At 29.8% G+C, this 13,782-nt stretch overlaps 1 protein-coding gene across 1 annotated transcript in view; it reads left to right on the top strand.

Moving 5' to 3' along the window:
* Positions 1-13,782, top strand: part of LOC113376644 (casein kinase I-like) — a 53,119-nt gene that overhangs the window by 35,734 nt on the left and 3,603 nt on the right. The window contains exons 3-5 of the mRNA XM_026616640.1: positions 9,368-9,703; positions 12,011-12,213; positions 12,532-12,691. Coding sequence (XP_026472425.1) covers positions 9,368-9,703; positions 12,011-12,213; positions 12,532-12,691 — 699 coding nt within the window. The remainder of the gene's footprint in view (positions 1-9,367; positions 9,704-12,010; positions 12,214-12,531; positions 12,692-13,782) is intronic.

Genomic DNA, 13,782 nt, shown 5'->3' with positions numbered 1-13,782 from the left:
ATTGCAACATAGACAGATCACAACAAATTAGTCTACCTTTTTATTAGTAAAAAACGTAACTAACGGGTGGTTCATCTAGTGGTACTAGTGATCTAGTGATCTTACGGTCTAGATATTTCTGTAACGAAAACATATAAAGTATTATATATCGTTAGAAAGGTCTCAAAATTCTTAGTTTTTTTTTTTTTCATATATTGCAACTTCGAATTCCGCACGGTGTGGCCTACAGTCAAGTTGCTATCGATAAATTTCAATTTTTGGGTCACCCTATATGTACGCTTTGTACTTTTCGAAGTGTATGCATATGTCTGGACATATGTGCCACTGCCTATCTAAATCAATAATCGAAGGTACATTGTCCGCGAAACTTGAAACAGTCACGGTCACCATACTTATGTGTACACCTTGTATGTGCATCAAGTAATCTTAGGAGCCAATTCTGCAGTAACATAGACGATAACATAGCATTGTTATAAAAATGCTATCGTATCCTTCTTTCTTGGTACTAAAAAACGTGAAACAGCTATCTATTTGCTGCGCGATCTAGAAACAAAAGAAACAATTCTAGAAACAATGATAATTATGATAAACTGTTTGTGATGCGCATTTATAACATACGGTTATGATATATAGCATTTTCAGTTTTAGTACCAAGAAAGAAGGGTAACATAGCGTGATATCTTACTATACCCCTCCCTCCCACACGTGATATTTGGTGATTCTTTGTCAAACCCCCCTCTCCCCACAAAAACCTCACGTGATGCCCCCTAACAACGCTATCTTAGCGCAGAATTGGCCCCTTAATGGCTTATGTTTTTTAGGATTTTTAAATAGATATTTATTTAGAATTAACTTTGAATTTTTATGACTTTCTAGTTTGTTTTAAAATGTTAATACTTCTTGCTAAAAATGCTGACAAAAAATTTTATAAGATTTAAAGTCGTCTGTTTTGTTGTAAGATTCAACTTCATAAGTATTAATTTTCGCATTTAAAAAAATTAAATTCTCCAATATTTAAAATGATTTTATTTTTAATTATATTGACGGATTTTGTAGCAATTAGAATTAATTAATTACATGTATTACTTTATCAAGTTTGAATCTAAAGATGTTGGTGATACTTCAATTAATTTTTGTCCTCATGAATTATTGCAACAGAGATATTTGTACTGAAGAAATACTGCTGTTCAATTTTAGGTTTATTTCAAGCGTTTCGATCAAAAATTATAAGAACAAGGTTGAACTGAACTATGTGCAACAACTAATTATGAAATATATATATATATATATATATATATATATATAGTTTTTTTTATATAGTCCTCATGCTTTGGGCACGTGCCAGAATTTGCAATTTGAATTTAAAGCAGTCTTCGCGCGTATCTGAGGGTATTTTAACTGCCGTAGGTTAAATGTTGTACAAATAGACTTCCTTAACATTTGTTTCGCCGAGCGTAGAGAGATAAATACTGAATACTTGGACAAAAACAGCGACGAGTCGAGCTCTGTGTATGCGTTTCTCTACTTCAAAGTAACTGAAAATAATTGTTCTAACAAGGTTACGTACATGGATAACTCATGATCAAATTGGTACATATAGACAAAATACTCTATAATTTAACTTAATAATTAGTGAAGCTTTCGATTTTTTTTTTTTCAGAAATGTTTTCCTATTTCCATTGAAACAAAGAAATACAACTGGATACTTTGGCGCTTTTTTCTACCATATTCGATTAATTTTTTATAGCGATTGAGAAATCCTCATCATTATGCAAGTGATCATATATCTCAAATGTTCACAATTTTAAGTTCTAATACGTATTATTTCTCTGTACTGTTTTTTCATGCATTATCTCAGATGTTTGAGAGTGAGTATTGTGTTAGTAAGGTCTGTTTCGAATCATTTGAATTTTTATCATAAGAACCTTCCCAGAAGTAACGCTCAGGGCTTCATTAATGATGCAAGTGATTCGTTCAAAGAGGGTCACAGCATCATGGGTATATATTGATATGGTTACGTGGAAGCCCAGTTGTCAATTCTTTGCTCCATATTTTATAATGGAAAATCAAAAAATTGTTCTACTGTTTCCAGTGATTCTTAAAACTATAACCATATTTTTTGAGAATAGTGAACGGTTTTCACTTGAAAATCATTCGGCATTTACGAATCAATAAATAATAAATCAATAAATAATCGTCTTATCGTAATTGTAATTATAATTCATCATGAAACAACTGTTTGGTTGCTATCTGTATAGAATCGACTAGTATTAACACTTTCCACTCGCGAATTGCGAGATTTATATGAAATTTGTCGCCGGAGCGACGACATCTGAGTCGAAAGGGTTCAATCAAGTCAGTCGAGCTTATAAGGCTCGTGAGTTCTGATTGCTGCCCAAAATATATATTTTTTCGAGCACACGTTGTATTTACATGTATGAATTGACCTTACTAATACTATTCAGTAAATGCAGAATAACTAAGTATTTAGTTATTCTGCATTTATATAAATAAAAATAAGAAATTTATCAAAATGTCCATATTAGTATGTAATAATGAAATTTTATTAAATGTGTGGGCATGTAATGGTCACATTATTATTAATAGTGTGCATCATTAAGGTTGCTAAATATATTGTATTTTCTTGTTACTATTTTATTTCAAATATTTGTTTCAATAAAATCTTTAATAAGTTATTAGTCTATCATAGCAAGAACAACTTTGCTAGTCCCCTTCTTATTTTTTTATGATTCCAAATGCACAGTTCAACTCTACTCTTTACCATCAAATATGAATCAAATATGAAAATGTCTTACTACGATTTATGGGCCGATCCTGCCTTAAAATAGGACAATGCTGACAAAGTTACCTCGCGTTTTTCATATAAAGTCGTACTAAAAACTATCAAAATGCTATGTGGTTGCTGTGCAATCAGCCGTTTTTAGATATAAAACTCAACCTAGAAAACACAAAAACAGAATCTTACCATTAGTGCATCTTTGGGATATGACATAATAACATATAAGTGAAGTTACATAAAGATGAACTACTACCGAGCCGTTTTCTTGTAATTAACTGTTGAAAAAATAATTTAAGCCGATTTTATGGAACTTTTTTTGGCGATATACGAGTATATCATGGTCTTATAGAACTTACTGAAATATTACGGCCTAACGACAAGTAGTTTAATTTAAAAATTCATCGAAGTTTGAGAAAATGAGCAGTTTTTTTGACGTTTGTTAAAATTAAAATTAGACGATTTACTTGGTATATATAACGATAGAGTGTTTGTTCGTTTTCAATGATGTGTGATAAATCTACTCGAAATACTTTTAATCACTAATAAATTAATTTATATTTTATTGATTGCTATGTAGTCAGCCGTTTTATATATAAAACTCAAAAAAAGAATCTTACCATAAGTGCGTCTTTGTGATGTGACATAATAACATATGAGTGAAGTTACATTTTATGTGTAAAACGCCTGACTGCACAACAAATACATTGCATTTTGGCAGTTTTTAGTATCATTTTGTACGAAAAACGCCACGTAACATGACATTGGTCTATTTTACGGTGGAATCGGCTCCTTAATTTAGTAAATAGTTTCATTTAAAATTTTTTTTGTTCATGACTTTCGACCGTTACGTTGTTTGATATCCATATCCACTAAAAAGAACTTACATACTATATAAACTTGTATTTATAAATATAATTTCATTCAATTGATTTTTAATATTAATGGGCACAACTAGTGTGAAATTTTCAAAAAATCTAATTTTCAATTTTTCCATATTTCGATAGGTTATACCTTTAAAAATAACATACCAAAATTTTTTTTGAGTCACAGCCATTTAAAGAGTATATATATAGTATATAGGATAACGATCATTTAATCTTTAAACGCGTTTTTCTCGAAACAGCATTTTCCGAATTTGCTGCAGCGATTACTCAAAAACAAATGATCCGATCACTATCAAATTTTTTTTACATGTTCTATATATAGTTCTCCGTAAAATGAACTATTGATTTTTTGATCGGATCAAAAATCGAATTTTGGCAGTCCAAAAGCGACCAAAATTTTGGGTAAAATTCGACTTTTTTTTTAAAAAAAAAACTCCGTCATTTTGTCAATTTTTATTTTTTTTCTTTATCGTAGTTCATTTTACAGACTATAATATCTAGTTTAACGAGAATTTTTTTTTTAAATTTCATCCACGTAGAAGGCCGGAATCACTGTAGCAGTGAAGGCTGAAGGGCCTTTTTTTGTCGCGCCGTTGGAAATCAATGATAACTTAAAAAATATTCTTAAAGTATTCTTAAAACATGTATAAATATATTCCTAAAATTTTGAAATGATTGATAAAGTAGTTTTTTATATAAATTCCCGAAAATCGCCTTTTTTTAGGCGGTTACACTAGTGGTGCCCCTTAATGATTTAGATTCAATATATGAAGTCTTCATAATATAAGGAAAAGGGCTAAGTCATTATTTTGCAATGATTAATATAGTTCACTCTAATCTTGTATATGTTGTCATTGTTCATAGCCATGATTGTTACCTTTAAATTATTTTCTTGGTTTTATAAGGTAAAAAAAAAACAAATTTGTCAAAAACGATACAGTGGTTGTTTCCTATTTCATCTCGTTGATGTTATGAGTTTCGAAAAATACGATCGTATGCATACATTTTTAACCCGTACATTGCAAATGATTCCAACCGTAATTTATAATCCGTGTTTGGAAAATTACTGACACTGCGAGCATGAAATTAGATTAAATTCTGAAATTTGCAGAACTGAGGGAGTCACTATTCTGCACCTTTCAGCTACCAGTATTTCCACGCTGTTCAGTGTGCGAAATGCAATTTGCTCTACGGTTAAATTTCCGCCTTTACTCCCAACTTTGCGAATAGTTACATTGTCTGTCGCCTTGCTGAACAAATACCGATTTTAGTATGTTGCATATTAGCATATTAGAATATCTTTGAAACCTTGCAAGTTTCATTCTGATTCTGCATATGCATAAAACGTTTTTAATAAATGTTTTGGTAATTATATTAACTTTTGTAATATATTGCGTTTCCAGGTTATTGATTTCATTTATTGAAATAAATAGTCGTATAAAGTCAAATAAATAAAAAAAAACGATTTTTTATTGTTTGACAGTGAAGAAAGTCAATTCGAAGACGAGTAATCGAGAATCTGAGCCACGTGATTTAATTTCCAGAAGCAAAGAAAGATTCATTATTGTAAAATAAAGATTTTAACTTTGACACTCGACCTTCTGAATTTTATTAAGAAAAATTGGTGTTTTTATTGACCTTCTTCTAATTAGGGGCTCTACTGTACCAATAATCAAAGTATAACTGCATAATACTCGTAAAACTCGTGTTTAACTAATTTTAACAATTAGTTTGGATTGACTAGTTTATTTAAATTGTGAATTTCAGTGGAATGAGTACACATTATGAAAGGGTTTATAAAAGTTTTTTCGATTTTTATTATTGCTGTAATATTATTTGAAAGATTTATCAAATTTTTCATAATTTAAAATGCTTTTAACTTCACATGTATTTTTATATAATTTTTTATAAATTTACTAATTTAACAATTATTCGTGTATATATCGAAAACGATAAAATAACTATTCTTAATAAACCAGATGAGTTTTAGTGTATTGTCGTAATAAAAGCTACCTTTGTTGAAAATAATCAATATTACATGGCGCGCATACAACCGCTTCGGCGGAAATTAGTTGTAAAACGTGTTAAAGTGGAAGAGCTACCTCAGAAATATTACGTTGTAATTTTTTCTAGTATTGTTTTTGTACTATGAATTTTACGACTTTTTTTTTAATTTTTGATTTTTTTCATAAAAATGTATAAATATACTTTATCATCTAAGTAAGGTTCAATTAAAATAAATCTGATTGCATAGGATAGATAGATACTTGGAATGGTTTGAATGGTTTGATCTGTATATAATTCTATGCAACACAAGTAATTTTAACATATTTAAATAAACATATTTTCTATTTAATACAGTTTTACTTAGTTGATAGATATATTTAGGTCATTTTTCGATTTGTATGTTATAAAATATAAAATTTAATAAATAGACTAATGTTAATGCTATCGCGGGGGCCCCTAACGTGCGTAAGAAAAATTAATAAATAAATTTTCCAAATTTTTCATGGAGACGGACACTTCAGAAATACATACTAAAATCATCATCAACTATGAATGCTTTTAACAAATTACTTTTCCGGAAGAAGGTAAAAGGAGCGTGTCAGATTTGAAAAGATCTAATTTGAATTCTTTGTAAATTTTGTTTGGTAAAAGTGAAAGTTCAATATTTATCATAAATGTATTTTTTTTAAATTTTCATGCTTTTTTTAATGTGTGAGATATCATTACCTGACAAGGCCTCTACGTTCCAGCTAATGTTACAAATTTTAGAACTCATAAGTACATTCTTACACTTCACTAGCAAAATATACCTTTATAATAAATGTTCTCCTTCATGGAGTCCCTTTTTAAATTTTGTAAGAAATGCATATAACAAACATTGCTTTTTTCTATCACTTTGTAAGCTACAACAAAATTCATTGCTGGATCTTCTTATAATATATGCAATTTTAGGGAATTCCATATGAAGAGGAACTATATAAGTCAATATTGAAATATTATTTCTAAGGACCATAGGCGCAAAGTCAATAAGGAAGATTTTATGACAATGCTGAGACCTCGAAATCGCGAATATCTACGTCTGAATGCATTTTTTCCGATTTCGTAACATTGGATAATGAACAATTCAAACATTGTTGTAAAAATTCTCCCTTCTTTGTGATGTATTATTATTATTATATTGTCTGCAGCAGTCACCTTGGCAATAGAAAGTTTGACCTATTTTCCGCAGTGATTACGCGCAGACGACGTAATTTTTCTTAGTTTTATTGATAGAACAATGAGCACTAAAGCGAATGATTAACTTCGTTTTCATTTCGTTACTTCAAATTTATTTAATTATTACACATGTATATCTGAATGAATAAAGGTCATAATTCTGAGGTCACATTTACTTTATATGTAGTGTTTATAGATTTTTTTTAAAAACGGACGTTGAACTACAGAAAAATTGCAGTTTATTTTATGGTGAAATTGTATGCATTATAGATCTATAAAAAACCAAACTGGTGGTGCATGGCATCGTGCATTAAAGCAAATTGCTGGAACTTTCCGTACCGAAAAATTAAATTTTTTAAAAAAGGTTCAACATTTTTTATAAACTTTGAAAAAATTTTATAAATTGTCAATGATCATTTTTGATCGCCAAATGGCTTTTTTTTACTTTTTTTATTGGATCTCGGAAACCGCAAGATCTGTCTCCCCAAAAATTATATCAGTTCTTTATTTCTTCAATACAAATAAAATGTTTTTTGAATAATTCAAATCGATTATCTCAACAAATAAATTACCATTTTTGAAACGGCTGGACCCGCCTTTGCCAAAGTCGCCGACGAAAATTTGTATCCGCGCGCACACACACACACACACACATCCATTTTTTCTAAGGTATTCCAAAATGTTCAGAAACCTTTGGAACGTAAATATATATAAATATTTTCATTTTTGATTAGTTTGCGGTTACTATAACCTACCCTACGGGAAATTAATAAAAAATTAACAATTCATAATTTTGTGTAACCTGAATCTGTCGAAATAAAAGAAAAGCCAGAGGAAAATCGAATTGATATTTAAAGAATTACACAAGATTTAATCGAATCGCGGGTATTATTATAAATCAGAAATATAATTTGCAATGTAATAGTATAGTTGATAAAACAATATTTTCTATAAATTTTTTTTGTTGATCAGTCACTTCAGTTATAGAAAACTTTACATCTTACAGTTAATGATTAACTTCCCGTAGGGTAAGTTATAGTTTCGCAAAAAATCTAAAATGAAAATTTTTATATATCTTTTATACGTTTCAGAGGTTTCTGAACATTTTGGCATACCTTAGAAAATATGGATGTATGTGTGTGTGTGTGTGCGAACACAAATTTTCGTCGACGATTTCGGGAACACGGTTCAATCGATTTTAATTATTTAAAAAACCTTCGATTCCTATTGATAAGGAGACGTGTGCTGATTAGTTTTTGGCAAAAGCACGTCTCGCCGTTTCGAAGATAAGGGACAAAAAGTGCCAAAAACGGTAACTCAGTTTTTAGGAGAACAGAGAGTCCGATTTTAACATTTCAAAAAACATTTTACTTGCATTGACAAAATAAAGAACTGATTCAATTTTTGGGAAGGCAGGTCTAGCGGTTTTGGAGATCTAGTAAAAAAAGAAAAATAACGCGATTTGGCGGTCAAAAATCAGATATTTTATGGAGATTTTAATAATACGTTTAAATTTTGTTTACATTTCTATGGGTTCCGTAAAATTGACGGAACCCAAAAGACGGCGACGATACTTACGCGCTTTGATATTTTGTCTCTATGCAGTTGAAGCAGTACGATTGCTTTGAAAAGAAATTCAAAAATTTCAAAATATTTCGAAATAATCAAAACATTTTTTTAAGTTTTTTTTTCTCAAAAATCGAATTTTTTCAAAGTTTAAAAAAAATCTAGTCTTTCTTTAAAAAAAATAATTTTTGGTACGAAAAGTCCCATCAGTTTACCTTATAAGGCACGATGCCATGCACCACTAGTTTACCCATTTGCTGATCTTTATAACTGTTTCTCTAGCAATTTCTTTGTTACGGCAATTATATCCATAATGGTAAACTGACAACTGTACTTTTTGTAATCGCATGCGTTTCTATACCTCTGTAACTGGTCAAGAGGGCGTCGGAGGCCACTATGCCATTACACGCAACCGTCACTGAAAATTTATACAAACGATATGAACTTCATGTTCGTACACGTTGTTGAAATGAATATTTCATTTTGTGACTATTTTTGATACTGAATGAAGATAGGCGTAGAATAACACCAGCGCCAACTATACTTTATTCATTATACCGCATACAAATGAATCTAAATGTTTGATTAGTTCAATGATCAGTAGAACAGATTCAAAATATGTATTTCATTCTAGAAGAGAGTGTAAAGACTATAATGCGTGAAAATTTTGAATATTTTTTAAATAATTAGGAAATTTGCAAATAATTTTTATTTGAGGTTTACGACTTACCAGATCTTAAACAGTTACTATAGTACAGTACAATTTATATTGGAAGCTTTTATTATATTTAACTCTAATCATTTGTTGTTTTGTGCATTTATGCAAATGTAATTAACCTCATTAATAGATATGATACATCATTCATAATTAACTAATGTCAATTCTTTTTTCCAGTGGGTATACCTACAATTAAATGGTGCGGCTCAGAAGGCGACTACAATGTAATGGTTATGGAATTACTGGGTCCATCATTAGAAGACTTATTTAATTTCTGTTCGAGGAGGTTTTCTTTGAAAACGGTTTTATTACTTGCCGATCAACTTATATCTCGCACAGAATATATACATTCGCGTAACTTCATCCATCGCGACATTAAACCCGATAACTTTCTTATGGGACTCGGAAAGAAAGGAAACTTGGTCTATATAATAGACTTTGGTCTGGCGAAGAAATTCAGAGATGGACGCACACACCAGCACATACCATATAGGGAGAATAAGAATTTGACTGGTATGTCTAATTATTTTTGTTTTAGTCTAGTCAATGTTATTTATACTATTTTAATATTTGAATTTGCACTGACTAAATTTGGCTTTTGTATCTTTTAATTAATACGTAACGTACAAATGCTGAATGGAGTGATTACTTAATTCAAGATCGCATCATTTTGATATACTTCATAAAAATTTTGTGTCATATTGATCTATGTATGTATCCTAAAAAAATATTAGAGGCACTCAAGTCTATCCCAAATTGGCTGTTCCATCAAGACTCCAATATACAAATCTACAGTAACAGAAGAAATTAGAAGACTTGCATCCAAATACAAGGCCATACTGGAAAACGATCCAAATCAACTTGCGAAAGACTTGAGTTCCTCAAACATCCCCTGAAAACTTAAGAATAAACCCGTTAGATTTAGCATAGTCAATATGTAATTTAGTTTTATTATTATTTTTTCTATACCTTCTTTCCATCTATTTTTCAAACTTAAAATCACTACCACTGAGTAGCATTTTAAAATCTTATCTTACACACAAGTCACCAGAATTACAGAATGCACTTTCAGGCAGCTTGTATTACTATGGAAATAAAATAAAAAAAATCTGCCACATTTTCATAAAAATAATCGACACATTGACTGATTATTTTTACTTATTCTACATTTTTTTAGTTATTTTTAAATTGCATTTCACTGTATGAGCACGTTTCTTATGAAATTCACTCTGAACTAACTATAACGAAAGAAAATTTTATTATTTTTTTCAATATTTATAAAATTTCCGTTTAATTTTTATTTAAAATTCGGTAAGGTGCCATATTTTAAAAAGTTGCTCATAAAATGTGAGTCAACATTTGTACTAAAATAATTATTATAAACTAGCTGACCCGGCAAACGTTGTTTTGCTAAATAAGGTATATTCTAGACAATTTCTAGAGAATCAAAAATATTAATACTTTAAGTATATAAGGATGTGTTGTTTGAATGCTTCTTTCAAAAATTTGTTATCTAGACCTTTTTACGCTGTAGGCGGGGTAACTTGAAACGGGCAGGTGGCAAAAAGATTTAAAGCTTTATTATAGTTTTAAAGGTATTTTACAAAATAATTACATTTTTAACTAATGCTTAAAAACTACCAACGGAAGAAAATACTTTTATTATGGATTCTCAAAGATTACCGTTTATCTCCCCCATTTCAAAGATTACCGTTTTCAAATCAAGCTTGTAGCTGGCTTTAAATCTTTTTTCCTCTACTTTCAAATATTGTTGTTAAACAATGCTTAACTTTACTGATTTTTGACAAATCGGTGGTTGGCCTTTTTAACCCCGGACCTTCATATATTACTATCTATTCTGCGATAAATTCTGGGAAATTATAACTGGAAAAATGTTATTCGACAAAAGGTCCATTTGATCGATACCAAATTTAGGTTCTGAATTTAAATAACATAAATAAAAAATAATATAACCTAGAAAATGTTTTATAAATACCAATGAGCATATAATTATACAAATAAGATCTTTCAGAGCACCGTGTTTGAGAAAAATATGCCAAAAATGCATTTTCATATTAACATATCAAAAAAGTTTATATTTTGAGTCTCTAGTAACACTTGGGGCCCGTTTACTAACGTTTTTGTATATAAATAAAACTACAAACAAAACTACTTACTACAAATTTATCACAAATAAATAATATTCGCGTAAAACATCCTATTAAACGTAATTGAACATCATCTGTCAAAAGCGTTTGACATTTCACGAAATTGCCACCGTCCATTGTTCTATTTAAATTACGCTTCTACAAAAATTTTAAAATTATAAATGTAAAGTTTCTACGCGGATTTGAAATAATTTCTCACCTTTTGGACATTCTCTGGATTGGCACGAATTTTTCAAGACTAAGACTGGCCAAATCGATTCAGCCGTTTTCGAGTTTTATTCGGACATTTGAAAGAGAGCTCCATTTTTATATATAAGATAATAATATTTGTTTCATTATGTCGCATTTTCTTGCAGTTCATATTTTATATAAATTAAATATTTAAAATTTTTAATGTTTTTATAATAATATTAAAATGTTGTAAAACACCATATTTTTCAAATCACCAAAATATTCGAATTTTTAGTAATTTCAAAATTAATTTTATTCATCTAATACTTCTTTACAAAGTCTCAATAGTTTGCCTTAAAGTACAATGCTACTTCATCACATTTTCAGTGGCTTCTGACGTCGAGCAATTTTTAACACTTGTCTAATTTACGATTGTAAAGACATTTTATGTAAAGAATTTTAATGGAGTCGTTTTTTACAGGTACAGCTAGATACGCTTCCATTAATACTCATCTTGGAATAGAACAATCTCGTCGAGACGATTTAGAATCCCTAGGTTACGTTCTAATGTATTTCAATCGAGGCTCGTTGCCTTGGCAAGGTCTGAAAGCTGCCACTAAAAGACAAAAGTACGAACTCATCTCTGAAAAGAAATTATCTACGTCAATAGAAGAATTATGCAAAGTAAGTGTAAATTATGATATTATAAATTATGTGCATTCGTTCACTATGAAATTTTACTTACTATGAGCTCAAGTTGTAATTGCAAGTTTTTAGATAATTTTCGACCTTGTTCATTTTAACCCTGTACGATTAGATTGTCGATATTTTTCGTATGAAAGTTTTAATATATCGTCATACATTAATCAAATTGATTTGTAAAATATCATTATCTAACTACTCTATGTTTTGAATTTTGCACTTCTAGTTCACAAAATACCTGTCCTTGCTATAATAATATGCTACAAACCTATTATATTTAACCATTATTCTTTTGTCTAGGGTTTCTCGCCGGAGTTTGCATCTTATTTACATTGTTGTCGGCAATTGAGATTTGATGATCGTCCAGACTACTCCTATCTTAGACAATTATTTCGCAATTTATTTCATAGACAAGGATTCACCTGCGACTATGAATTTGATTGGAATAAGTTGAAATTCGGTAAGTTACTTAATTCAGATTTCAGAACACATTAACACACTTTCGTTGCGGGGTTTTTAAGCTTTTGGCAAAGCATGAACATGGGGAATGATATATACTGCTGCTAATCTTACAATTAGATTCATAAAATTATTTTGTCAATGAAAAATAATATTGTGTGAAACTCTGTAACATATTGTTGTTAAAAATGTGTACATTGTTTTACCGTACTGTTAAATAACAAACGTGACAGAAAAAATGTAGCTAATACCAAAATTTTATGTACATATATATTTAATTTGCAAATCTTATTTATTAAATGAATTTTAACCCTTTGGGGACGGGACGGTTCCAAGTGTACCGTACCGTGGTGCCGAGCTCTTGCCACGATATTCATTTAAAATACTCGATGTATTTTTTTTTTATTATTATTAACGGCGGTTTTAGTTCATAGCACTTCAACGTAAATTCTGGACATATCAAATGTTCATACACAGTTTTGCTACAGGATAAATAAAATGTTTATTTGTTTATAAACTTTTCAGTTTGGCGTATTAACATTGAATTTCTCGGCCATCGATATGTGCTTAGGCGAAACCCATATATGATCGAGATTAAGAAAAACGATACGAACTAGATGTCGAAACATTTGAAAATTATGACTGTTTTTTAAATGGATTGTTGTGATTGATTGCCTTATGAAGGACCAAATTGTTAAATACTTTATTGATAACTGTATATATTTATTTTATAAGTTATAATAGTATTTACAATTATTTTAACATGTTTTTGATTATGTATTGAATGATTTGATTTTGGTTTTATAATAATCTATTAATGATTTTTTGTTTTTTATCTCAATATACCCGCATGCTTTGATTGGCGCGAACATACTCCCGGCCTTGAAATATAGATTTCAAAGTATTTGGTAATCTTCGTGAATGTGAATTAAGTTGTTATTAGTGGTTTTGGTAACACACATATTCTGTGAACTGCTTTTCTTGATTGTTATCGGAAATCATGTTTATAGTTTTAATTTTTTGGGTGTTTTCAGACTAATCAGTAATAATCAGTTCAATATTTTCTGCTTCTAAAGAGCTGTAATATTCTCG

Source organism: Ctenocephalides felis, unplaced genomic scaffold (genome assembly GCF_003426905.1).
Source record: "Ctenocephalides felis isolate EL2017-DRISC unplaced genomic scaffold, ASM342690v1 CF-g0.4_SCAFFOLD_01886, whole genome shotgun sequence".
Taxonomy (NCBI): Eukaryota; Metazoa; Arthropoda; class Insecta; order Siphonaptera; family Pulicidae; genus Ctenocephalides; species Ctenocephalides felis.
This window is presented reverse-complemented; position numbering and strand designations above follow the sequence as displayed.